The 27,313-nt window shown below is 38.2% G+C and overlaps 1 protein-coding gene across 13 annotated transcripts in view; it reads left to right on the plus strand.

The window, feature by feature from the left end:
* The window catches only part of ADD3 (adducin 3), a 145,673-nt gene that overhangs the window by 91,345 nt on the left and 27,015 nt on the right, over positions 1 to 27,313 (plus strand). For 12 of the 13 annotated variants that reach the window (XM_034663258.1, XM_034663259.1, XM_034663260.1 and 9 more), the window contains 12 exons: positions 11,500 to 11,638; positions 15,724 to 15,875; positions 16,825 to 16,905; positions 17,737 to 17,886; positions 18,377 to 18,520; positions 18,634 to 18,732; positions 19,828 to 20,010; positions 20,589 to 20,846; positions 22,379 to 22,498; positions 22,960 to 23,046; positions 24,933 to 25,056; positions 26,668 to 26,763. In XM_034663258.1, the coding sequence (XP_034519149.1) occupies positions 11,500 to 11,638; positions 15,724 to 15,875; positions 16,825 to 16,905; positions 17,737 to 17,886; positions 18,377 to 18,520; positions 18,634 to 18,732; positions 19,828 to 20,010; positions 20,589 to 20,846; positions 22,379 to 22,498; positions 22,960 to 23,046; positions 24,933 to 25,056; positions 26,668 to 26,763 (1,633 nt within the window). The remainder of the gene's footprint in view (positions 1 to 11,499; positions 11,639 to 15,723; positions 15,876 to 16,824; positions 16,906 to 17,736; positions 17,887 to 18,376; positions 18,521 to 18,633; positions 18,733 to 19,827; positions 20,011 to 20,588; positions 20,847 to 22,378; positions 22,499 to 22,959; positions 23,047 to 24,932; positions 25,057 to 26,667; positions 26,764 to 27,313) is intronic. The other variant, XM_034663265.1, reaches the window with a different exon arrangement.

The following is a 27,313-nucleotide window of genomic DNA, read 5'->3' on the forward strand; positions in this document are numbered from 1 at the left end:
GGAACTTAATGAAATTATGGGAAAAGCCAGACATATACCGATTGTCATTTCCATATTCACATAGCAAGAGTGGTAATTTTCAGCCGAAATAGGAACAAAGAAGATTTAAAAGAATTGTGGGTTGATCATTTTTTCCCTAAATCTTTGCTAGTGAACTTAAAATCTCATTTGTGGAAGACTTAGAAAAGTATATAAATTTTGCCTTGTGTGTTTTGGGACAACAGTTATCAAATTTCTTTTAATACAGCAAACTTTTCACCAAAGGACATAACCCATGGTGACCTGTATTAGTATCTATTGCTAAATAACAAATTACCTTAAAACTTAACAACTTAAAACAACAAGCATTTATTATCTCATCATTTCTGTGGGTCAGGAATTCAGGAGCAGCTTAGCTGAGTGATTCTGGCTCAAGGTCTTGCACAAAGTTGCAGTCAGGACATCATCCAGGGCTGTTATCATCTGAAGGCTTGACTGGCCTGGAGGTTTCCACTCTTGAGATGGATCATTCACGTGGGTATTGGCAAAAGGCTCTGTTCCTGGCCACATGGACCTTTACCTGAGGCAGTTTGAGTGTTCTCCTCCAGGGCATATACCTGAGAGAGAACCAGGAGGAGTCTGCCGTGCATTTCATGACTTAATCTCAGACATTAAACACCATCACTTACCATATTTATAGTGAGAAGTGAGTCACTAAGTTCAGCTCACACACAGAGAGGAATTAAGATCCACCTTTTGATGGGAGGATTGTCCACTCTCTGATCACAATTGAGCTTAAAAGCACTGAATTCTGCCACAATTTATTTACCTTCCTTTCACATGCAAAATACACTCCCTCTCTCCTAACACCCCTACAGAAGTCTCATCTTGTTACACTATTTTCCTGAATCCAGAATCTTACTGTCTAAATCTGGTCCAGCTGCAGATGATGCTCCTCGGGTGTGATTCCTTAAGTACAGCTCCTTTAGTACAATTCCTCTCAATCTATACACCTGAGAACTAAGGAGACAGGTTATCTGCCCCCACACACAGCCAGTGGTGGGGAAAGCAAAGTTAACTGGTATACACATTCCTGTTCAAAAAGGGGGGAAATTAGAGGTACAAAGGAATAATAAATGGTCCATGGCAATTGTGAAATCCACCTGGGCAATGTTTGGAAGTTCCTTTGATGAAAACCCACTCCTTCTACTTTCTAGGGGGTGACTCTCTCTAGCTAGTGGTTCTGCCCTCTGGGCTTTTCATTCTATCCCCTGAATCATCTTTCCTTTTCTTTGAATGGCAGCCTGTTTGTTTTTTTCTCAGCCTTCTTCCTACTTATAGAGCTTTAAGGTTCAAAGACCTCTTTTCCTTTGGAACCATCTTTGTTCTTTTATGCCCAAGCATTTGGTGTTTCTGCAGATATAATTCTCTTAAAACCTATGTGGGTCTCCTATGAATATTGGGATTCACTCTGTTAGACAAAACCCATAACCAATAAAGATAAAAATCAACTCAGAAAACTATAGAATACTCATGAAAGAAATTGAGGAAGACACAAAAAGATGGATAAACGTCCCATGCTCATGGATTGGAAGAACAAGTATTGTTAAAATGTCTGTGCTACCTAGAACAATCTGCACATTCAGTGCACTCTCTATCAAAATACCATCAACTTTTTTCACAGAACTGGAACAAATCATCCTAAAATTTGTATGGAACCAGAAAAGACCCCAAATAGCCAGAGGAATGTTGAAAAAGAAAACCAAAGCTGGTGGCATTACAATTCCAGACCTCAAGCCCTATTACATAGCTGTAATCATCATGACGATATGGTACTGGTGCAAAACAGACACAAAGATCAAAGAAACAGAATAGAGAATCCAGAAATGAACCCTCAACTCTATGGTCAACTAATCTTCGACAAAGCAGTAAAGAATATCCAATGGAAAAAAGACCGTCTCTTCAACAAATGGTGTTGGGAAAATTGGACATCCACATGCAGAAGAATGAAACTGGACCATTTCCTTATACCATACACAAAAATAGGCTCAAAATGGATGAAAGACCTCAATGTGAGACAGGAATCCATCAAAATCCTTGAGGAGAACACAGGCAGTGACCTCTTTGACCTCGGCCACAGCAACTTTGTGCTAGATACGCCTCCAAAGGCAAGGGAAACAAAGGCAAAAATGAACTATTGGGACTTCAGCAAGATAAAAAGCTTCTGCACAGCAAAGGAAACAGTCAACAAAACCAGAAAACAACTGTGACAGAATGGGAGAAGATATTTGCAAATGACATATCAGATAAATGGTTAGTATCCAGCATCTATAAAGAACTTGTCAAACTCAACACCCAAAGAACAAATAACCCAGTCAAGAAATGGGCAGATGACATGAACAAACATTTCTGCAAAGAAGACATCTATATGGCCAACAGACATGTGAAAAAAGTGCTCACCATCACTCAGCATCAGGGAAGTACAAATCAAAACCACAAAGAGATACCACCTCACACCAGTCAGAATGGCTAAAATTAACAAGTCAGGAAATGACAGAAGTTGGCAAGGATGCAGAGAAAGGGGAACCCTCCTACACTGTTGGTAGGAATGCAAGCCAGTGCAGCCACTCTGGAAAACAGTCTGGAGTTTCCTCAGAGAGTTGAAAATAGACCTACCCTACGACCCAGCGATTGTACTGCTGGGTATTTACCCCAAAGATACAAATGTAGTAATCCATAGGGACACTTGCACCCCAATGTTCAGAGCAGCAGTGTCCACCATAGCCAAACTATGGAAAGAGCCCAGATATCCACTGACAGATGAATGGATAAAGAAGATGTGGTATATATCTATGATGGAATATTACGCAGCCATAAAAAAGAAATCTTTCCATTTGTAATGATGTGGATGGAACTAGAAGGTATTTATTATGTTGAGTGAAATAAGTCAATCAGAGAAAGACAATTATAATATCCCACTGATATGTGGATTTAAGAAACAAGGCAGAGGATCATAGGGGAAGAGAGGAAAAAAATGAAACAAGAAGAAACCAGAGAGGGAGACAAACCATAAGAGACTCTTAATCTTAAACAAACTGAAGGTTGCTGGAGGGGAGGCGGGTAAGGGGATAGGGTAACTGGGTGATGGACATTGGGGAGGGTATGTGTTGTAATGAGCACTGGGTATTATATAAGATGGGTAAATCACAGACCTGTACCCCTGAAACAAATAATACATTATATGTTAATTTAAAAAAATAAAAATCAAAGCTGTTACTAATTCTTGTTTGTAAGAAACAAATTTGTAACCCTTCTATTTAACATGTTGAGTTTACGGGCGCCTGAGTGGCACAGCGGTTAAGCGTCTGCCTTCGGCTCAGGGCATGATCCCGGCATTATGGGATCGAGCCCCACATCAGGCTCCTCCGCTGAGAGCCTGCTTCTTCCTCTCCCACTCCCCCTGCTTGTGTTCCCTCTCTCGCTGGCTGTCTCTATCTCTGTCAAATAAATAAGTAAAATCTTAAAAAAAATAAAATAAAATGTTGAGTTTATTTGAGAAGAAAGGGAAAGAGAGAAACTAATAAAAGCAAAGTATAATACTTTTTTTATTAAGCCCCCTATTAACACCTGTTATGGGCACCTGTTATGTTTCAAATCCTATTTAATCCTCAGAACAACTCAATCAAAAAAGTATTAATATCTCTAGTTTACAGATGAATAAACTGAAACTTAGAGGTGCTAGATAACTTGCTGAAGTTTTTAGAAGTTTAATTAAATGGTGGGCTCTTAGTGTAAACTCCAAAACTCACGCTCTTTACTAGTAGGATATACCACTTAAAGCTAAAGCATTCAATAACAATAAAAAAACTCTACCCACATATTATTACTTTATTCATCTTCGAATTCTGTTGCTCAGGTTAATTCAGCCCAACACAAGAAGAGTTTTCAGTCATAAGACATTTTGGTGTCTGTAAACTTGGATGACAAACGCAGTACCTTATTGCCTTCAGCTAAGAAAATAAGAGAAAAGAATGTCTCATCCTGACTCCCAAGTATTACTCCTTTTTAGGAATTTCACAGTCTTTTGTCAAAATCTAAACTAGGTTCAGCTAGAGATCTTGTTAGTGCACAAAGGAGAATATACAGGTTTTCTTTGACCGATATACTCCTCATATATATGTCTGTGGAGACCCTAGATTATCATTAACCCCCTTATCTCAGAATGAAGTGTCCAGGGCACACTGTTGGAACTAAATGATGTTTCACCAATGTTAAAAAGCATGTAAGTTGAAAAACTAACAGGACATTGTGCATAGTAGATATTTAGTAAAATTCCACATACATACATGGATGGATGGCTGTATGAATAGCTGAGCGGACTTTGAGTCATTAAACACTTGAATGTTGTCCACCAACCTCCTTCTGAACTTGACAACTTAATATGGAAAACATTTGGTGGGTTTCAGAAAAAGAATCAGTGTTCTTAAACCTTACCAGTATGGGAAGCAGTTTAGACTGGTTGATGGAAGTGAGCAATGTTACTCTGAGAGTTAGAACAGCAGGAGTGTATAGGTGGTGATAGCTCAGGCACATGACGCATTAACATTTCTTAGTAACGGGGCAATGTGTAATGCTACAAGTTTACTTCAAAGATAGCAGAAACTTCAAACCATGTGCATTTTAGAATATCACTGTAAGTAAGGCCTAAAATGTTGACAGGGCACCATGAGGCGCCTGGGTGGCTCAGTCGGTTAAGTGTCCGAACTCTCAATTTCAGCTCAGGGCATGATCTCAGGGTTATGATATTGAGCCCCGCATCGGACTTCGTGCTGGTTATGGAGCCTACTTAAGATTCTCTCTCCCTCTCCCTCTGTCATTCCTCCCCTCACTCTTTAATTAAGTTAACAGGGCACCTTAATTAGATTAGTTGATCAAAACCACCATGATTTATTTGGTCGCTTTGGAAGTTTAAGGTACGAGAATTCTTTATTAATTTTGCTTGCATTTTTATTATATACCAGCTTCAAGAAAAGATATTATTCTAACCTTTAGCTTCATATTAATTAAGACTTAGGCAGAGGACAAAGACCATCCAAAGAAAATTTGGTTTATTTGTTTTTTCTCCTTTCAACAGGACCAGTGGTAATCTATTTCCAAATGAATCCATTTCTTAATGGAGAAATTCTAAGTAAGTTTGTTATGCTCCTAATCCCGCTTTGGGAGAGATCTAATAACATAATTGCGGGGTGCCTTGGGAGCAGCAAGTCTGTAGTCTTTTTTTCTATTTGCTCCAATTTTTCTCTCTCGTAATATTATGAGGTAGAACATCCATATGTGAATATTTAAAATCTATTTCTGATATTTATCAGTATTCTGTTACTTGATGTCTATAAGTTAAACATTTATAAATTAGTCCATGTGATTTTCTTTTTTCCTTTTTTTTTTCTTTTTAGCCTTAACTGAAATAATTACATCAGGTCAGTTTCTTTTATCAACTTGGTCCTCCTTTCTGTGATTTTTTTTTTCTCTTTTCTGTGATTTAAAAAACCTTTCATCCAATACCACTTTCTCCTAAAAGCTCTGATCCTAAATACAGAGGCTAAGATCTGATACTTCAAGGTAATTCTACCTTTGGTTTATAGTATACATGAATATGTTTGTACTCAAAGTATACTCTGACCTAGGTGAATTTCAAGTCTCCAAATCTTTCATGTATTTATAATCATGTTTATTTTTATCCATACCTTATGAATTCAGAGTTTATAGGATTGCTCTCCCAGTATTGACAGATGATGTATAAAATTAAAAGGTATGAGATTCAGATAAAGCTTTTAAGGCACCCTTTTTTAACTTTCGTTTTTCATCAAGTGATTTTTTTTTTTTTAACCATACATACTTTTTTGGACATGTGTTTAATGAGAGAGCTGTCCAAACTATAATGCTCTGGGACAAACCAAGTTTTCAAGTAGGATTTTGTTTGAGTTGAAGAATTAAGTGACTTTTCAAAAATTTATAACATTCAGCGAAGATTCATTTCTTTTAAAAAAAAAAAAAAAGATGCATTTCTCTGGTTAGATGATGGACAGACCTAATTACACAGGAAGAATTTCTCATTCAAGTAACAGACTTTTAAGGTGGTTTTCTAGAGCTTGAGATTCCAGTGCTAAAAACCTTTGAGATGGATTTTGCTATCTTAACTCAATCAAGATTGACATCAGGCTCTTTACTTTCTTTCGTTAAATTCTAGGAAAGGAAAAAGAAAAACTCAGGACTCCGGGGTGGCTTAGTCAGTTAAGCATCTGCCTTCAGCTCAGTTCATGATCCCAGGGTCCTGGGATAGAGTCCCACATTGGGCTTCCTGCTCAGTGGGGAGTCTGCTTTGCACTCTCCCTCTGCCCCTCCCCCTGCTCGTTCTCTCTGTCTCTGTCTCCCTCTCTCAAATAAATAAAATCTTTAAAAAAAAAAAAAGGAAAGGAAAGAGAAAAGAAAAACTCTAATCTACTGTTTTATTAATTGAGCATTGGACTAGACACTCAGGGAGACTCTAGAAATGTGAAAGTCACAGTCCCAGCCATCCAATATCATGGTGTAGTAGAGTAGACAAAGTAAATCATAATCATATGACAGGTACCCTAAGTGTAGTAAAGGCAAATATTAAAAGAATTTAGAGCAGCGTGGGAAGAGAGAAATTGGAGATCCCATCTAATTGGTTGATTAAAGGAGATACTTCAAGAAGAAGGTGGCGTTTAAGATGAGTGTTAGATAAAGGTTGAGAACTGATTAGGTAGAGGAACAGAGGAAGCCAGCATTTCCCTTTGATGAAATTGAGTGATCAGGGGTGGAAAATTACAGGTTGTGATCAGAGAGTGCTGAACAAACCTCATAGGCTAAAGCACAGCATAAGGTAGTAACAGTAGATAGAGCCAAAATGTTAAATGACAGATTATAGAGATCCTGGAGTAACAGACTATCTTGACCTGTTAGGAGTCAGCCCATTTGCTCATCACTTCCAGTTTTAATCTCTTTATTTGAATGTTTTTATAGGTACATATATGCACATGGTGCTTGCTTTGGATCTGGGTTCACCACCACATACTAGCTATATAACATAGGAAACTCACTTAACTTAAGCTTCAGTTTCCATGTTGGTAAAATAAACCTTGTGGGGTTGTTGTGACAATTAAATGAAATAACATAAAAGCAAGTCGTGTAGTGACTAGCACATAGCAGACAAGTATTGTGAAAATTGTATGCATAAGTTATATACAGCATTGCTGATTTAAAGCATTTTATGGCAACAACTTGGAAGATTATATAATCATAATTCCTTAGACTGTATTTCGGTTTTCCTGAAGGTCTCAAAGAATCTATCATCCTGATGGCAGTCTGGCTTATTCGTGTTCATCTATTCATGCATTCAAGGCGTAAAAACTCCCACAACCTCCTCTTCTCTGCTGTGTTTCAGAGAGTTGGAAGACATGGTTTATGCTGTGGTTTTATATATATGTTGTTTGATCTTTTAACCTGATTCCTCTAGTGGACGCTCTAGGGAATTGTTGGTTTAATCTGACTTAGAAGCCCAGCATGTGACCTTGCTGCTCTGTGTGTAAGTTAGTCTTAGATTCTGCTTTGATGGGAGAAGTCCTAGTTATAAGAGGGCAAGTACTTTGGTACTTGAGGATCCTCCATCTGCTGCTATATAAATTTTTTGCTCCATCATTACAACATAATGCTCTAATCTAACCTAAGAAGTTTACTCTGTATGTCTGATCACATCGTGCCTGCTGCCTTATTAGTTGTATTTGGTTTCAGTGATACAGCCCATCTCCTGTAAAATTAGGGAAAGATACTGTGGGCTAAGAATTCCAGATTTCAGCCTTTACTCCATTTACTTATTAGCTGTGCAGCCTTGAGCAAATCATTGCTTATCTCAGGACTTTGTTGTGAGATCCAAATGAATCAACTACAAAGGATTATTATATTAACATTGGATTTTAGTAGGAATATGATTAACTATCATCATAAAGATAAGTATGTTTTTATTTTAATACAATATTTTAAAGCTTAATATGTTTATAGATAAATTTTTTAAACCAGCTGAAATAATTTTTATCATTAGTAGTTTTTATACTGTCTTATGACTTAGGTAAATTATCTGAATTATATTTCAAAAATATTTGAAACATTTAAAATGAGATATAAATGTTCATGACAAAAAATATTAAATCTTTTGTTATAGAAGAGTTCTAATGTGTTGAAGCACTTTCAACTGTATAAAAAGGCTGGGGAAATTTCATTTATTTTGAAAATAATTTTCCTATACTGTATAGAAGCTATTCACTAGCCTTAGAGGGGAAATTCATATTTTTCTCTTAATTGATTTTAGAAGTCTTATACATCTCCCTGTGATACCATGAAACATCCCAAAGCTTTAGGATAGTGCCCACTGTATCGTGGGATGTATGAAAGTGGAAAAAGCATTTTCACTAATGAAAATAGCATTGACCTCAGTTTTTGCCTTGAACATTTACTGCCTTGGACAAATTTTTCAACCTTTCTTATTTAGCTTTCTCATCTCACCCAGCAGAAATGTCTCATCAGTTCATAAATAGTTGTGATTCTCTTGAAAAACTGGTTGGTTTTTAATCTTAAAGCCATTGTATATCTGCATACTAAGCAGATTATCTTAATTCATGTTGGTGGCTAGAGAGTTTAAATAAAATTTGGCCCATCTCTAGCAAATGCCTACAGTTTAATAGCATGTACTTTGTATCTTAACCTCCTTCCTGGCTCTGACTAACCGCCTTATGATTATTTTTTCCTTAGCTTAATTTTTCTAACATATTTATTTTTGTATCATTTTAATCTATGGAATCTGTCTTAAATTCTTCCTAGAACAATGTGAGGTGGGGCATTCAGTAAAATGGTGCCCATTTCTCAGAGCTGTTGCAATGTAAATCATGACAATTACACATTTTAGGTATCATTATTATTATTTTACTTAATAAAAGAATATTGGTTATAGCTGCTTTCAGCTGAAGAAAGTTAAACAGAATTTGGTTTTATAGGGAAGATACGGTTTCAGAAGAGTAGACTGGCCCATTGCCAGGTGTCCAGGAGTTTTCTATAGTTTATGTTAAAGATAAATGGGTATATCTGTAAGATTCTTTTCCTTTCAGCCTTAAATATGGTAAAATACTCATGTTACTCATCTGTATGAAGGTGTCCATCTGTCTTATATACAGCTCACAACCATTTTATGTTCACTAAGTCTTAGAAATGTATTAATGGAGTCTTCTGATCAGTGTAATGTGTCTTTGTAGAGGTTATTTTATAGGATAGTTTCTCTGGTTTAAATCCTATATTTAAATGAACTAGGTACAGTCAATGGAATTAGATGTTTAGAATTTGTATAATTGTGCAGATGATTTACATTTAACAAGCCTCAAATTTATAAAAGAAAAATCATGTTTAACTGGTATAAACTGCTCCATGAACTCAGAATTCAAATATGGTCACTAGTATTTTTTCTTAAAGATTTATTTATTTAGTTTAGAGAGAGGGAGAGAGGGAGCACGAGTGGGAGGGGCAGAGGGAGAGAGAATCTCAAGCAGACTCTGTGCTGAGCGCAGAGCCTGACGTGAAGCTTGATTTCACAACCCCGAGATCACGACCTGCGCCGAAACCAAGAGTCAGATGCCTAACTGCACCATCCAGGCACCCCTGGTCACTAGTACTTTTTAAATTAATCACTCAAACATCCACCTGCTGTATTAGTAGAAAGTACAGCATCTTCTTCTTGGAATTTCTACTCCCATCTAAGTTGTCCCAAGAACGTCAGTGGCTTACATAGTCCAAGAGTGTTCATCAGTGAATTCTGTATCCAAGATGCGGTGTGAACATATGTCTGCATGTGCATATGTAAGTCATGCTAAAGAGTATACAGTCCATGGCCACTGGACCTTCCTGGTGTTGAAAACTAGTCTTACCCTTTCCAACAGAAGATGCAGGTCCATTGTTGATCCAGATGCCTGTACAGGCCACCATGGTGCATTAGGGAAGGATGACCTCCTTCTTCTTGTGCTAAGCTCAGTTAAGGTGTTCCATGGTGCCCCATGGTTGAGCTCCCAAGATTACAGCTGTTAGCACTCAGCTCTTTCAGTTCACATCACAGATGCCTCTCAACTATTGTTCTAAAAACAACACAGGCATTGAGTCAGGACTGGTCTTAGTATCTACAGCCTCATAGCCTCAAACCCCATTTCTCCTTTCCGCCATGGGGCTCCTGTGCCTTTTTTTTTTTTTTTTTTTTTTTGAAGAAGTCCTTTCTGAAAACCTCTGAGTTATTCAGCCATTCTCTAAGCAAGGCTACATCTAAGCAGGGACTCCAGGAGATCTTATTCCCAGCCTTACAAGAAAGACTACTGTTTGTGACTCAAAGGAAAGTCACCCTTCTGACGAAGATCGTTCCAGTGATCTCCAAGGGGTTAGTATGTACTCCTCTTGGAGGTGGTGTTTCCAAAGCAGTTTTCTGCCTTCTCCCTTTTAGGTGAAGTGGGAAAAAATTGAACTTAATTTTTGGCAGGCATTCTGCTTCACATGTAACAAAGAGCAAGGTTTAGAGAATTTATATTGCAAGAGTTTTCATGTTTAAAATGAATGAAAAAAGGCTTGAACAAGAGAACATAAAATGAATTTAATAAAATAAGTATTGGTTGGGTGTTATGGAAATTAAAAATGAGCTATTTCAAGTAATGTGAAGGATTGAGAGAGGTTTTAGATGATGAATCATATTAGCAACTCAAGGGTTAGTAGAATAGAGACTCTCTCTTAATGTTCAGAATTTTTATTTATATAAACAGTGTTTCTGACCCGTGTACATATGCCCCCCAAAGAAAAGATACAGCAGAATTCCAGAATAGGAACATATAGTACCCAAAATTGGGGGGGAAATGTCCTTTCTTTAGCACAGTGTTGCAGAAGGGGAGTAATCAGTTCTCAACTCTTATCAGCTTGCTTTCAGTGTTTGTAGAGCTAGGGAATTGCCATGGAAATCATAAAATGGAAGCCGTGATATACTTAGTATGTCTTAGTGAAGACTTCTGCTGTGAGGCAGTCTGTAGTCAGAGCCTTGGCCCATTCAAATGGTGACTCTAGCCTAACCTAGATAATGAGGCTGCTGGACAAAGAATGGCTCTCTTTTTCCATCAGTCTATACTTGGTACTCTAGTTCCATATTGTTAACAGAGTTGTTTCATCTGTCTATTGCAGATGTTATAGTAGCTCATTTTCTTTGAGATTAAGAATTCCTAATGATTTTTTCCTCCCCTGAAAGCACGCTTCTTGTTGCTTCTTCCAGTGTTTTATTATTTTGTGTTTTATATTTGTTTTAAAGTAGTGTAGATGAAAGCTTATTTAAAAGAGGGATGGGAAAAAGATTGACTATAGAGAAAGTTATGTTTGGATCGTTCTGCTTCAAGTGAGGTGTATGTGCTCAGTGGTTATTTTTGTGTGTTTCAGGCCTTTCGGGAAGACCTGGAATGCCTTATTCAAGAACAGATGAAGAAAGGCCACAACCCAACTGGATTGCTGGCATTACAGCAGATTGCAGATTACATCATGGCCAATTCTTTCTCAGGCTTTACTTCACCTCCCCTCAGTATGTCAGTTTTGGAAAGTTTTTTTTTTTTAATTTTATTTCAATTCAATTAACATATAATGTATTATTGGTTTCAGAGGTAGGGGTCAGTGATTTCATCGGTCTTATGTAATACCCAGTGCTCAAGGGCCCTCCTTAATTTCCATCACCCAGTTACCCCATCCCTCCCATCCCCCTCAACTCCAGCAACTCTCAGTTTCTTTCCTAAGATGAAGGGTCTCTTATGGTTTTTGTCCCTCTCTGGTTTCGTCTTATTTCATTTTTTTCTCTCTTCCTCTATGATCCTCTGCCTTGTTTCTTAAATTCCACATATCAGCTTGATTGTATGATAATTGTCTTTCTCTGATTGGCTTATTTCGCTCAGCGTAACACCCTCTAGTTCCATCCACGTCGTTGCAGATAGTTTTGGAAAGTTTAAAAAATTATAATTTTATCTGTACTTTGAACACTGTACATCTCTGGAAGCATATTCTGTGTTTATAACATCTAATACTTAGAGTAACATAGTGTTAAAATCTCTTACCTTTTCTTATCAACCAGGCATTTACTAGACTTTGTAAGATTATTAAATAGTTATAAGACAAGGGCCTTGTCCTGGATTAATGTGTAATTTTAGTTGAGACATTCCATGAATGCAGAAATGATTAAAACTGCAAGATAACTATAGAAGAAAAAATTACAAAGCAGTTCATAAGAAATTGTCTAATGACCTTTTAAAAGGCATCATGCTATGAACTCAGAGTTGGGATTGATTATTGGCTGAAGTAGACTGTAAAAACTTTATGGAAAAAGAGAGGCCTGAACTAACCAGGCTTTAGAGATAGTTAGAATTTGGTATAAAAGAGGAGTGAAAACATTTTATTCATTTAATAATAGCTCTTCGGTAAGAGCACCAGTTTGGTGAGCTGAACACTGTAAGCACTTTATATCTCAGCAAGATACGTACAGACTCACTGCAATACCAGAACAGATACGGAGTGGCAGAAGGTACTCTCAGGAACTGCTTCATGTCAGAGTCAAAGGATTGTCTTTTTCTTTTCTTTCATTTTCCTTCTCTTCCTTCATTTCTTCCTTTCTTTGTTTCTTTTTGGTTAAAGATATATAAGTAGGAGTCAGTGAATTCAAGTACTTTCCAAATAGAGGAATGGCATAAAAAGAGACATGATGATGGAAACATGCTAAGTTTAGGGTGTGTTTATAGAATTCACAGTGGACCAGCATGTTGGCACATACATATTGGTTAAAAAAAACTTTTTGAGAGCCCCAGTGTGATGTGTAAGTGCTTGAACTACAATAGGAGTGTGGGTACAAAAAGGAAGAGATCAATGAGAAAGGCATCGCCAAGGAAGACTAGAGAAGAGTTAGCGATAGGTTTGATGTGGTATTGTGGGGATGGAGTGGGAGAAGAACTATGAGTTCCAAAATCACTCTTCTAGCTTGGGAGAAACACTCTATCAGAAGAAACAGAAAAATTCGAAGGTTGAGCTAGTTTGTTTTGCTGTTTCTGTAATATTGAGTATCTATTATGTTCCAAGCACCCTGTTAGAGATAGGGAATACAGTGATAAACAAGACGGGCAAAGTTTCCTGTGCTTGTGGAGACAGAAAATACACTAAATAAATAAAATGGTCAGATAATAGGAAGTGCTAGGCAAATAATAGATGGTGATTTGATAGGAGGAACTAGGTAACTAGATTGGATGATGAGAGAGAATCTCTCTGAGAAGGTGACATTTAAACTGAAATCTGAATTGTAATAAGGAGCAAACCATACCAAGATTGAGAGAAAACATTCCAGGTAGAAGGAATAAGTACAAGTGTCAGGTGGACATAAAAGGAGAATGAATTTGGTGGTCTTTTCAAGGAACAAAAATTAAAGATTATGTCTGGAAAGCATGGCTTTGGGGGGACAAGTAGAACAAAGTGAGTCAGAAATATAGTCAGAGACTGAATTATGCAGGGTTTCCCAGCCAGTGTTGGAAGTTTGGATTCTATTCTAACTTTGAAAAGCCATTTTAAGCAGGAGGGTGATGTAGAAAGACCTCTATAGTTTCTGTGTGAAGAATTAACTGGGAAATTTCGTGGTATTATTAGACAAAAATAGGAATGTCCAGAGTTGGGGATCTTTTTGGCTTGGAAAATGGAGAAAGTTCAACTTTAGGCATGCCAAAGTTGCCAAGAGCTGCCAGGTCATGGCAGCAGTTGGAAATACAGTCCTAGAGCTTAAGGGAGTGGCTTGGCAGGTGGGCATAGAGAAGTATTACTCAAAGTTGTGTATGTTGACTAAATAATCATTCAGGAGGGTATAGGCAGAAAAGAAGAGTCCAAAGAGAAAATTTCAAAAATTAGAAGAGGAGGACTGGTCAGGGAAGACCAAAATAGTAAGAGGAGCTATCCTGTGAGTGTCCTAGATTCCATAGCAGGAAAGGGAGCTGAGCTGCCAAGGTTGCTGGCTGGAATATGCAAAGGCATGGCAGCAGGAATTTATGTGCCATGGGTCAGAGGTCAGGGAATAGAAAAGAGCCAGTTTGGCTGGAAATTTTATGTTGTGTTGTGGAAAGTAGAAGTTAAAGTTGGCAGGAAAGTGGGAGATCAATTCACGGCTTCCTCTGAAATTTTGTTAGAAATTATACTGTTTTGTACGGCTTACATATTGAAACTATTTCTTTGAATTAGTTCAGAACATTTCACAATGAGAAGATCTCACATTAGAGTGTTGACTTGGGACTTCTGTTTAAATGTTCTTATAGCCCTGAACTCAGATTCTCACATGTTAGCAGCTGATTGCAGAGTGGTAGCTGCCCCCTTCAGCCCAGGCTTGTGATCTCTCTAGTAGCCTATAGGCTGCAGCAGGCCCAGTTTAAGCACTTACATGAATTTCCAGGCCTCTTGTAGGCCTTCATGTTGGGCTTTTGCAAAACTTTGAGCAGGGGAGTAGTGAGGCAAAAGGTAACTTTATGTGGAATGGATTTACAAAGAGAGGGGTACAGGCAAGGACAAAAATGAGAAGGCTTATTGCAAGCATTACGTCTGAGGCGAGGCCTGACCTCAAGGATGGAAAATGAGGAAACTTGTAAGGAAAAGGATGGTGGAACATGGTGATGAACTACATGTGGGGCCCCAGAGAAGGTTACTTCCTGTGTGAGCCTGTGGGAATTAATAGTACCAGCAGTATCAGAAGACTGAGGAGGAGTGAGAAGGTAAGAAAAAGTGGGGAGAGAAAATCGCTTTTAGACCTTTTGAATTTGTATGTTGTTGTGTTGCAGGCTATTAGAAGCAGCAGGCTGAAGGGTGGGCAGGAGGCCCTGGTCACAGGTAAAGATCAGGGTGTCTTCTGCATGGAAGAGACAACTGGGAACTCAAGAGTCTGTAGTGTTTTCCTGCGAAAAAGTAAAATGCACAGTGGAGAACTGAGCTTTGGGGAGGAGCCACAGGTGGGAGAAGGAAAGAGTACTTGTTCAAGGAGAAAGAAGCAGCAGGTGAAAGGGGAATGAGAGGTCCAGGTGGTGTCGCACAGGCTTGCACAAGAATTCCAGGGAAGAGGTGGTAACTGGTGTCAAGGAGAACGAAGGCTGAGAAGAGGTGGAACTTGGTCACAGTTGAAGTTAGCAGTTGGGTCACTAAAGCCCAAGACTGGGTTCTGTTGCTTAGTGACGGCTGAAGGCAGACTGCAGTTTGAATGCATTCTTCTCCATCTTAAATAAATTTTTAAAAAATAAATGTCAAAAGGGCTATTAGAAAAGTAGCTTTCTGCTGAGATCTTTTCATCATAAAATTAGCCATAACCTCAGTATTAATAACACTTTCGCCATTAGGATCATGTGACTATGTCCCCCCATTGGCGTGAGCCTGACTCCCTACCAAGTCCCCTCCCTCACAAGTTCAGTACTAGACGAAACAGCAAAGATTCCTGATGCGCATTTTAACTCTCCCTGTACTTCTGTGAAGGAAGATAAGCTAAGGAACATTGTGTGGGCTGAGAAGTTTCACATCGTTATTCACCAGGCTGGAACAATCCCAGACTCAGGCTGCTTCCAGGTACCACATTACTTGACGTGAATCTCTCTCCACAACTTTTCCTTTTAGGTCTCGGCATGGTCACACCTATCAATGACCTTCCTGGGGCAGATACATCCTCATACGTGAAGGGAGAGAAACTTACGCGCTGTAAGCTTGCCAGCCTGTACAGACTCGTGGACTTGTTTGGATGGGCACAGCTGGCAAATACATACATCTCCGTGAGTTCTTTGGCTTTTGATTCCTTTTCTAAAAAGTCCCAACTAAAAGGCAGCTGTACTCTTCTCACCTTTACTAATAAGTCCAGTCAGACTTCATTCTCTGAACCTAGCATGCTGGGTCACAGCCGACTCCTGATTTAAACCTTATCTCCAAGGGAGAGGCTGCAGTTAACCTAGCTTTCTTCTCCATTTTCCGTCTCTGGTGTCCTTCTACTTCAAACCAGCTGTAGAACCTATCCAGGAAGAAATTCTTCTGGCAGAATTTTCTCTCTCCATATTAATTGTATTTGAGCATGAGTCTCACTAAAAAGCACTTGGAGCAGGAAAAATAAGAGGGGGTCAGGGAAGTTTCCTCCCTGGGCTTTATTTTTTAAGTATATTTTTTCCATTATCATCTGTTTTCCTGTTGTCACACTTGAAAGCCAGACAATATTTGGAAGCTAAAAAATATGAAACTTTTGTGGTGGAAGTGGCCCAGGTGCAGTCTTAACAGCTCTGCTTTCCCCCCAGCCACTCCTTAGTTTCTCCTTCCATCTCTACCTCAGCTCCTGTCTGGGAAGAGACTCTGTTCTCTTTCCTTTCCTCCTTTCCCCTTAATTTCCGTGTTGTAAATCGAGAGTAAAGTCTTTACCACATTCAGTTAATATGTTCTCATGAATGTAGCTGATCCCAAGCAAGCTTAGAACTCCCAGGATAACACTTCAGGTAAGTTCAGTAAATGAGAAACTAATGTCAGAAATTTTTAGCACCTGCTTGAGTGTTGAGGGAAGAAAACTTTTCAAGGAAAGTTTCCTGTTGCACACCTTTAATTTCTGCTTTGTTGCTTCCTGTCATCCCCTCCCCACCCCGATCTCTTACAGTTATTCACTGCAAATATATCCAGTCGTGTTTACACTGCAAAATATGAACACCTCACAGTAATTCCCCATTTTTTTTTTCTTTCTCCCAGGTGAGAATAAGTAAGGAGCAAGACCACATAATAATAATTCCTAGAGGCCTGTCTTTTTCTGAAGCCACAGCCTCCAATTTGGTATAATTTTCATTCCTATGTTACTTTTTCTGTCCTTCTTTGTGCTTTTCTGACAGCTTTTAGTTTTTAGTACAGGACAGAACAAGAGAAGGTATGGATGGGCAAACGTTTGCTAATGAACAGGAAAGAGTTTGGAAGGTTATGTTGTTTTTTTAAGAAAAGCTTTAGGGGTCAAGAAAAACAAGGTAGTTGAAGAGACTAATAAATAAGTTGGTCTTATCAGTGAACCCATCCATGTTTTGAAGGGAATCTTTTGAATTTTTTTCCACCCTGTACACTCTGGAATTTTTTAAAAACCCACACACAAAGTCTATGTGTATTTTACAGATAGATTTCAGCAAAGTTCAGTTGGTGTGAGCAGAGGGGCTCACCGTGTAGCGTTTTATTTTTCCATGATGGTGCTCATAGCCCGTGTCACTGGCTTCTAGAATGGTAGAAATTACATTGATTCTGGGTGCTGTAGTGTTAACAAATGGAAATTTTCCAACCAGTTTAGTAAACGCCAGACCTTCTCCAACCTTCAGTGAAGAGTTTTAAGTTATTTGGCTTTTTGGAAACTACTTCTTACTAAATTCTAAGTTTTGTTACAGACTGCCTGTTTTTTGTAAATAAAGTTTAATGGGAACAAAACCACACTCACTATTTTTGCAGTCCTTTATGGCTCTACATAAAGTGGCAGAGTTGAATAGTTGCATCAGAGGCCCACAGAGTCTAAAATATTTACTGTTTGGTCCTTGACAAACAAGTTTGCCACTGGTTTAGCTGATGGACCACAGGCAGACTTTGATACATGTCTTTGATACACTGATACGTCTCTCTGATTTTTTCCAGGTGAAAGTCAATATAATAGGAGAAGTGGTTGATCAGGGAAGTACTAATTTGAAAATTGACCACACAGGCTTCAGTCCCCATGCTGCAATCTATTCTACACGTCCTGATGTTAAGTGTGTGATACACATCCATACCCTTGCAACAGCAGCTGTAAGTCACTGAAGGCTAAAGCCAACAATGGCTCCGGGAAGCGTATTATTTTCACGGTTTTTCTTACGTGATGCTTTACTGCTTGCACGCTTTCACACCCCATCATTCAGATTCATATTCAAAATATTAATCCTCTGAGTACCCGGAAAGCGAAAGTTCCTTTGGACCAAATGCTGACGTAGGAAACAAGTGGAGAGATAGCTTTGGTGTTTTTAACTAATCAGCTAATAATTGGGTACTGAGTTCTTTGGAGCAAAGTTTCTTTTGTAATATTTGGCACAACATTTAAATTGACTTGTATCCTCTAAATCTTTTTTTTTTTTTTTTTTTTTTTGGCCTGGAAGTAGTAAAGAGCTAAAGTGGGAGATGGGCTGGAATGGTGAACACAGTGAATAGGCCAGTGCTTCCTGAGCTGACTAAAGAATCAGGTTCCTAGGAGAGTGTAATTAGTAACTAAATGTGTCCTCTTGACATGGACCCAATCAAATAGGTATCCTCCATGAAGTGTGGGATCCTTCCAATTTCTCAAGAGTCCCTCATCCTGGGAGATATCGCCTATTATGACTACCAAGGGTCACTTGATGAACAGGAGGAGAGAATTCAACTGCAGAAAGTTCTGGGGCCAAGTTGTAAGGTATGTCAGTAGAGTTTCTACCAAAGGAGCTATTTTTGTTGCTGTTGCTATTGATGAAAACAGTGCGAGCTATGCCAGTTATTTAAAGTGATTGCTTTGGGATTCTATTTTAGGTGCTGGTGCTCAGAAATCATGGTGTGGTAGCCCTTGGAGAAACAGTTGAGGAGGCTTTTCATTATATATTTAATGTGCAGATAGCCTGTGAAATTCAGGTAGGAAAAATTATCCTCCCCCACACACACTTTTTTTTTTTATTATTGCTTTGTAATTTTCTTGTTGAGATGGGTTTTGTGTTTACGTATTTTCAAAGTCCTGTTGTCTTTTTGTTTTGTTTGTTTTTTAAGAGACGTTCTGTTTTACGTGAATAAAAAGGGTCAGCTCCGTTATCTCTTGACTGGAAAATAGGAGAGGGAAAATGTCACATATAGATGCACACACACAAATCTGAGTGCTTCATAAACATCATTTTCCCCATAATCCTGCTTTTTAAGAGAGTGTAATTGTACATATCTGTTTTTACCCTGAAGTGGTGTGGTGCTAATTGAGAAGCAGAGGCAATTGTCAATCCTCAAAGATGTACTGTAGCCACTTTTATGAACAGTGTAAGAGCAGGGCCAGAAGCCTCATGAGCTCGTGCAGTTTCTAACAACTGCACAGCCTCAGATTTATTATAATGGGTTGGATAGTTATTAGACACTTTTTTCCTCAGAGAGAAGCTCAATGTATTTTTTACAGACCTAATTTCCATCTTCAAGAAGATTCTTTTGAAGCAAATGGTAATAATTTATTGGAAGGGCCACAAAAAAGGGGGAAAAACTTTTCTGTCAATTTTAATATCTTAACTTTTTTTTTTTTTGCTTTAGCAGTCCCTCCTCCTCTTCTCAAATGAAGCTATAAAAAGCTTAAGATAATGAGCTGACTTCTGCCTAAATATCCTTAAATTCACAGTACAGTGTCTATATTCCTTTAAAATTATAACTTCAGCAAAAAAAAAAATGGATAACCATGGGAAAACTGCAAGATAACTTTAAAATTTGGCAAGAGAATTCAGTTTCTTGAAATATGTTAAAAGGAATGGCTCTAAATGTGTTTTCCATCAGGGAGGGTCAGAATCCTGGAAAGTATCTTTTTTCAGATAGATGGAAAAGATACTTCAGCTGCCAATTTTCGCAAGTATATTGCCTTATTTTTGTTGTTTAGTAGCCTGAACAAGTGTTATAGGTATTTGCTGAATTAAAAATACCTTTTTAAAGGTAAAATAGTCATTATAATCTTCACAGTCTTGTGCCTCTGTTTTGCCATTACAGGTGCAGGCATTAGCAGGGGCAGGTGGAGTAGACAATCTGCTTGTGCTGGATCCTCAGAAGTATAAAGCTTTCACGTATACTATAGCAGCTTCTGGAGGAGGAGGAGTGAATATGGGTTCCCATCAAAAATGGAAGGTTGGCGAGATTGAGTTTGAAGGGCTGATGAGGACTCTGGATAATTTGGTAGGTGAAAAATTGTACGTAAATTTGGATTTCGTGTCTTCAGATTCAAGAGCAAATGCCTCCATCTCCCTTTGGACTATCTGGGACCCTCCTTAGGCCTCTGGGAGCTGAGTTTGACCCTAGGGAGACATTCCAGTGTAAATTTGCCACATTTTTAAGAATCAAACGGTGAAACATGCAAATGTCATCTTGAGATTTTACCTTCTTCCGCTAAGGGTCAGAAGACAGATTCCCTTCAGACCCAGGAACAAAGACTTAAATGAACACTGAGATTGGCTTCTAGAAAACTGGAAAATAGCTAGGAAAATGTTTCTGGTCAGCAGTTTTGAAATTACCTTTGTCAGGAATAGTTGTGTGAGTAGAAATCGCATTGTCAGCTAGAATCTGTTTTAACCAGATCTTGAAAGTTGCTTAATTTCAACTCTAGTGTTATGTGGAGGTTATGTGGGGTTTGAAAGATATTTTCCCCTTTGTTTTTCAACAGAGGAGTCTTTTTGATCATTTATTTAAAGAATTAGTCCAAATGCTGTGTTTGGTACATGTTTGATTGCTTCAAATGTGGTTTTTTTCTTCCTTAGGGGTATAGAACAGGCTATGCTTACAGGCATCCTCTCATTCGAGAGAAGCCCAGGCACAAGAGTGATGTGGAAATCCCAGCAACTGTGACAGCTTTTTCCTTTGAGGATGACACAGTGCCACTCTCTCCTCTCAAGTACATGGCACAGAGACAGCAGCGTGAGAAAACAAGATGGCTGAACTCCCCAAATACTTATATGAAAGTGAATGTGCCTGAGGAATCTCGGAATGGTGAAACCAGTCCCAGGACCAAAATCACAGTATGTCACTATTTATGTGGTTTGCCTTTACTAAATATTTTGCCTAGTTACTCATGAATTGAATGTTCTGTGTTAAAAATACTGGGAAAGCAGAATATAATAATAATAACCTGTCATTTATCAGGTATAACTTTGTGTAAGATACTTGTTTTATGGGCCCGAAGTCAATTCTCATTTAATTCTCTTAATACGAAGAGGATGCTGTTTTTCTCCCCCATTTTATAGTTGTAAAAACTGAGGCACAGAGGGTTTAACTAATCGTTTGTGAATAGGAAAATCAGGATTTGAATGCATACAAAAATGACTCTGGAGCCCTCTTCTTAATCCACTATTTGATACTGCTTTGCAGTTTTATATTATGCCAGTGAATCAGAGCTATAAAAGTTATGGAAGCGTAATGGTGCCAAAATTTCATGAACTACTGCACATAGTTATCCTTAGGCAAGATCTTGTAGAGAGAGAAATGGGTTGTCTTATCTTTTTCAACATTTTGCTTCAGATTGGTTTAGTTTTAGAGTGCTTATCACCAAATATCCTCAAAATACTCAAAATTGTTAATCCTGTCATATAAATCAGTGGCATTCAATATGGAAGTGCCTAAGCATCAAAGTGTTTCTCCCTAGTCTATAAGATTTCTTATCTCCTGGGGCTCCTAGGTGGCTCAGTCGGTTAAGCGTCTGCCTTCAGCTCAGGTCATGATCCCAGGGTTCTGGGATTGAGTCCCACATGGGGCTCCTTGCTCATCAGGGAGTCTGCTTCTCCCTCTGACCCTGTTCGTGCTCGCTCTCTCTCTTTCTTGCTCACTTTCTATCAAATAAATAAATAAAATCTTAAAAAAAAAAAAAAGATTTCCTATCTCCTAGAAAAAGAACATAATTAAACTCCTTAGTTTGCCAGAATTAATTTTATTGACAGAGACTGATGGGCAACCATTATTAATCTTGATGAATATTAGCTTTTTAGGGATATAATACAGGGTGAAGAAGAATTCTATAAGGCTCTTCCACCCCTATCGTTCTGTTATATTATGGGTCACTAGCAGATTACCCTCTTTGTAACATGCTGGTCAGAGGGTTGGCCCTTTCTGGCAGCCAAAAATAAAAGATGAAGTCTGGAAAACTAAGTCTTAAGAGATTCCTTGAGTGCTTTTGGTGACTTAGCCATCATGAGTTGAAGAAACTTCAATGCAGGTGCCATCTCTGAATGTGAGTTAATACAAGATCAAGCTCTGTATCTGTGCTTGGAATGTTTTGAGCATCATATTTGAAAATGCCAAAAGGAAAATTTAAGTACTCATATAAATGAGTATTCATGTAAAGAGTAATCATGTTTTTTTAAGTGAGTGCCAATCATGAGCCTGTTTATAACTAGTGTGAGATATACAGTAATTGACCACTAAATACTGCTTAGTGAAATTCTTTAAAATATTGGCAGTGTATGCTCCCTCTCCTTGAGTCAATAAACAGTTACCAAGAACCTACCCTTTTTTCCTTAACACAAAGCTTCGTTCTATAAAATTTTTTATTTTTTAGTGGATGAAAGCAGAGGACTCTTCTAAAGTTAGTAGTGGGACACCTATCAAAATTGAAGATCCAAATCAGTTTGTTCCTTTAAACACAAACCCGAATGAGGTACTAGAAAAGAGAAATAAGGTAAGATGTGGTCTTCTGTGGCCAGGGGAGGCATTTTTTATACCGTTTTATGTTCAAATCACTAGTGATAAAATCTGATTAATAGCAAGCTTCGGGGTTTGAATAAAGAAGAATTTGAAACTCAGTATAATTTTAGCTTGTATTGAATACCTCCAGCTCTGTGTTAGTCACGGTGAGCAGGCTACACAGGGAAGAAATATTTAACGTATTGCTGCTGTATTAGTGAAAGTGATCCCTGGCGTTAGTGGAAATGTAATGCTCTAACCACGTAAGACAATAGGAAATCACACATTGAGAAGAGTGGAGGAGACGAATGTGAGTTGTCGGGATGGTCAGAGAGGGCTTTGTGGAGACAGGAATGACAGAGGCTCTGGGTGGCCAAATAGCAAGCCTGTGGGAAAAGAGAGTAAGGGTCATCTGCATAGCTGCCCCCAAGAACTTGTTATTGTATTTCAATTCAGATTCGAGAACAAAACCGATATGACTTGAAAACAGCAGGACCACAGTCTCAATTGCTTGCTGGAATTGTTGTGGATAAACCTCCTTCTGTAAGTCCGTGAAGCAGTACGATCTTTGGTTTTGATCTACCACATTAATTTCTTTGCTTTTTATATATGATTGTTTATTTTTACTAAAGTTAATATAAGCACAAGTTAAAAAGTCAAATAATTGCAAGACTTAAAATACCACCTTCAACTCCCAAGGTCCAGCGGTAAGGACTTTGTTCTCTCATTTACCTCCACGTTTCTAAACAGCTTCTTTGTTCTGCTTTTTCTTGGCCTATTAATTTTAGATCTCAGTTGAGTTCATCGAATCTGTGTCATCAACTGTAAGAAGTACCGTTGTTTTGTATATCACCAAAAGAGAAAAAACCCTCACAATTATAATTGTAGGAAGCCATCCATCGTTAGATGATTCCCGATTTCAGAGATGAGAAAATGTGGGGGGAAGATTAGATTACAGTTTCCTTGTTAAATCAGCTTTCAGTGTTTACATCGTTCAGTGTTTACTGCCGAGCCATGTAGTATCCCATGATTACAGATCGTTTCTTACACAACTCTCTGACCCCTGGAATAATAAGTGCCTCCTTTTCTCATTGGCTTAGTATTTTAGGTACATTGGCTTAGTTCTTCCCAAACTTTTCAGAGGAATTTTAAAGCCCTTACTATTTTCCAAAGGGTCACAGGTAACAGGTGATCTCTCATTACTCTGTCATTGCAGTCCAGACGTGGACTGGTTGCTCTTCAGGCCAGCTGCACAGTCTCATCCTGAGGATTCCTCTGACTCTTGACTGTGTAGTGTCCCGTTCCCTACATCGTGTTTTCCAGTTTTTTGATTTATTCCTTTATCACTGAGCATGTCCTCTTACTCCCTTTCTGAGAAGGGATACATGGGAGGTAATGGCTTGAAATCCTGTGTCCTACCCTCAAATGTTCATAGACATAGAATTCGAGTTCAGAATAATTTACCTTACAAATATGGAAAACATCACTCTGTTGTCCCCTAACTCCATGTTACTGTTGAGAAGTAGGAGAGGAGCACCGTGACTCACGGGACTTTGTGTGGGCCCTTTTTTATTCTTTCAGACCTCTTCGACGTCCCTGCCGTTCTGGAGTTTTATGATGATGTGCTCTGTAGTAGATTTCGTTTAGTCTTTGTTCTTGGCGTTCATTTACCCTTTTCAATCTGCAAAGTCCTATCCTTCAGTTTTGGGAATTTTTAAAATGTATTTCTTCAATAGTTTGTTCCCTCCAATCTCTTTTTCTATCAAGATTTGCTGTTAGTTGAACCTCTGTGAGCCTCTGATTTTTCTCTTTCCCATTTTCCATCCCTTTGTCTTTTTTTCCTACTTTCTGGGAGACTTGCTTGGCTTTATTTTCTTATCCTTCTGTTTAATTTTCTGTTTTGATATATTTTTTAAAAATTTTAAGACTTCTTATTCCCTGAATGTTTCTTGTTTAAATAACATCCTACTCTTTCATGGATACAGCATTTTCTCTTATTGCTCTAAGGGAATCAATTTTAAATTTTCTTCAGCTACCTTTATTTTCCCTGTTTCTTCTGAGTTCTCTTTTTTCTTCTTCCCTGGTTTCTCCCTTCCATGTTAGAAGCGTTCCTCAGGTGTCTAGTAATACACGGTAGTCTGTTTATATTTAAGAATGGGCCTCAAAAAGCCGGTCAGATGCTCTGGGTGCGTGCAGGGCTTCAGAACTGGTGAGCTTCACTGTAGGGTCATTGGTTGTTTCTTGGGGGAATCCCCAAATGTTAGTATCTGTAGTTCTTTTATCTGAGGCCATTTATCTGGAGAATTCTTCAGTCTCCTACTGGAGGTTGGTTCTCCCACCATCATTCTGGGAGCCCTCAGCTGTGTTTTGTTCCCCCTAACCCAGTTCTGAAGAATAACCTCTAACCTGTCAATGTTTTTCTCTGCAAGACCATGCAATTTGAAGATGACGATCAGGCCCCACCCGCCCCTCCCAACCCCTTCAGTCATCTCACAGAGGGAGAGCTTGAAGAGTATAAGAAGACAGTCGAACGTAAACAGCAAGGCCTGGAAGGTTAGTTCATTTTCAAATTAAGCCTGATAACCATTTTACCAACAGCAGAACACCTTGAGTTGAATAGCAGAAGGCAGTCAGTGTTTTGTTGTTGTTTTTTCTAATGTTCCTTCTGCAATCGATTGTTCTGTTATCTCTCCCATACCTTACTGAGTGTGGGTGGAGCTAAAATGCAAAGAGCCACCGTAGTCCATGCATGTTAACATGTAGAGAAAACAGTTTTCCTCAGAAAGCAATCTGATGGCTAGCAAAAAGTCTTCCATTTATAGTAAAGTGAAATCCACAGATAAGAAAAGAATTATCAGCTAAAATAAATACAGATGTAGTAATAGATTTAAACATTACAGCATGTATTATGTGTCTATAATATTTTGTAAAATCTCTTGTTTTGGGGTGTCACAAGGTGCCAATATTATAATCTCAAAAGCAAACTGCCAAAGTTTTGATGTGACTTTCTTTAAGCACGTGGGCGCTCTCGTGAGGTTGAGTTTTTCTGACTTCAGAACCCTAAGTAAGGATTATATTTAAGTTGTTCATGAAACCCCAGCTAATTAAATACTAGCTCCTTTTTTCTCAAAAATAAGAAATTCTTTATAGCAGGGGTTCTCAATCTTGGGTCTTTGGATAACCTCCAGGCAGTCCATGAGCCATCTGAAAAATATATGCTTAATTTTGTACAATATACATTTGGGGAAAGGGGGCACTCAGGGTAAGGGACAAGAAGTCTGTGACCCCAAAAAAGGGTAAAAGCGTCTGCTTTAGAGCATCTACAACATACAGTTGAAATTTTTGCCCAAAGCAGAACAGAAGCAATAGATAAAGAATTTTTGTGCACGTTAGGTACCGGGTGGGAAGCATTGACAACTGGGTCAGCAAGGGAACGATTTTTATCAGTGTGTTAGTTGGTGCCTTTGTCACAAGAGGGAGTCATCCTGACTCATTAATGTGATTATACCAAATATTCTAAGTGGTATTACTGAATTTATTTATTCTAACCTAAGGTTGGAAAGTTTCTGTTTTTCTATTTTGTAAAATGTCCCTCTTTAATCTCTGATTTTTTGAAAGCCTAAAGATGCCAGGTAATAAATACTGCACTCTAGAATCGTCACCTTATATATATATATATATATTTTTTTTTTAAATAAGTAGTTTCTTCCACGTTCATTATGGCCTTCTGAATTAGCTCACTAATATTGCTCTGACAGGAATCACTAATTGGATATTGTTCAAAAATTCAGTGAGGTATTCTGCCTCATGAATGTAGCATCATTGGTGAGACTTCATCATTCTTTTCACCTGGCTGCTCAATATATTTTGGTATTCTAACACCCTAGCAAAAGCTGAATGCATACATATTATTTGCCTGTGCTGTGCGTAGCCATGCTTCCTTACTAAGCATGTATGTAAACCTATTATTAGCAGCCAGAAATGTTAACACATTAATCTCCTCTTAATGCATAATTCTTGATATATGGGATAGCTGTTAGCATGCTCAGCTCATTGCTGAAGAGTTTATCATATGTCTGCAGGTGTTTGATGTATGCACTAACCTCCCTGAGATCTTATGCTTCTTTGTTTTGCATGGCTTTTAACCAAACTCTCATCCAACAGATGCTGAGCAGGAATTACTCTCAGATGACGCTTCATCTGTTTCACAAATTCAGTCTCAAACTCAGTCACCGCAAAATATCCCTGAAAAATTAGAAGGTATTCACTGTAACTTCCCATAGCATTCACTGCGTTAGTCTTAAGAGTCTGTCCTCTGTCATTTGTTTTCATGTGAAGAAATCAAACACCTGATTGCAATAAGTTTGCCATGAATTTTACTTAAAGCTCCCAAAAATTTTATATATATATATCTATATATATAAATATATATATAGATATATATATATATTTGTTAAATGGTGTGCTACTTTTGTTCAGAGTTTATATTGATTTACCTTTATCTGGATTTTGGCAACTGGTAGTTCTTAAGAATTTGTGAAATTAAAGTGGTTTGTCCTACATCTTCCAATCAGAAGCATGAAATCTTTTTCAGTTTTGATTGCCAAATGACCCCAAAATTAAAGAAAAACACATGTTGTCTTCCTCATTTATGCGGACTTGATTTTACAGTGAAACTGTCAAATCATCAAACCAGACTTATCTATCCTTCATCCCCTGGTCTAATAACTTTGTCCCCTTCCCCTTTATACCATGTGAGCAAATTAGCTTCATGCTAATAGATCCATAGTCTATTAACATAATGATTTAT

Source organism: Ailuropoda melanoleuca, chromosome 6 (assembly GCF_002007445.2).
Source record: "Ailuropoda melanoleuca isolate Jingjing chromosome 6, ASM200744v2, whole genome shotgun sequence".
In the NCBI taxonomy this organism is placed as follows: Eukaryota; Metazoa; Chordata; class Mammalia; order Carnivora; family Ursidae; genus Ailuropoda; species Ailuropoda melanoleuca.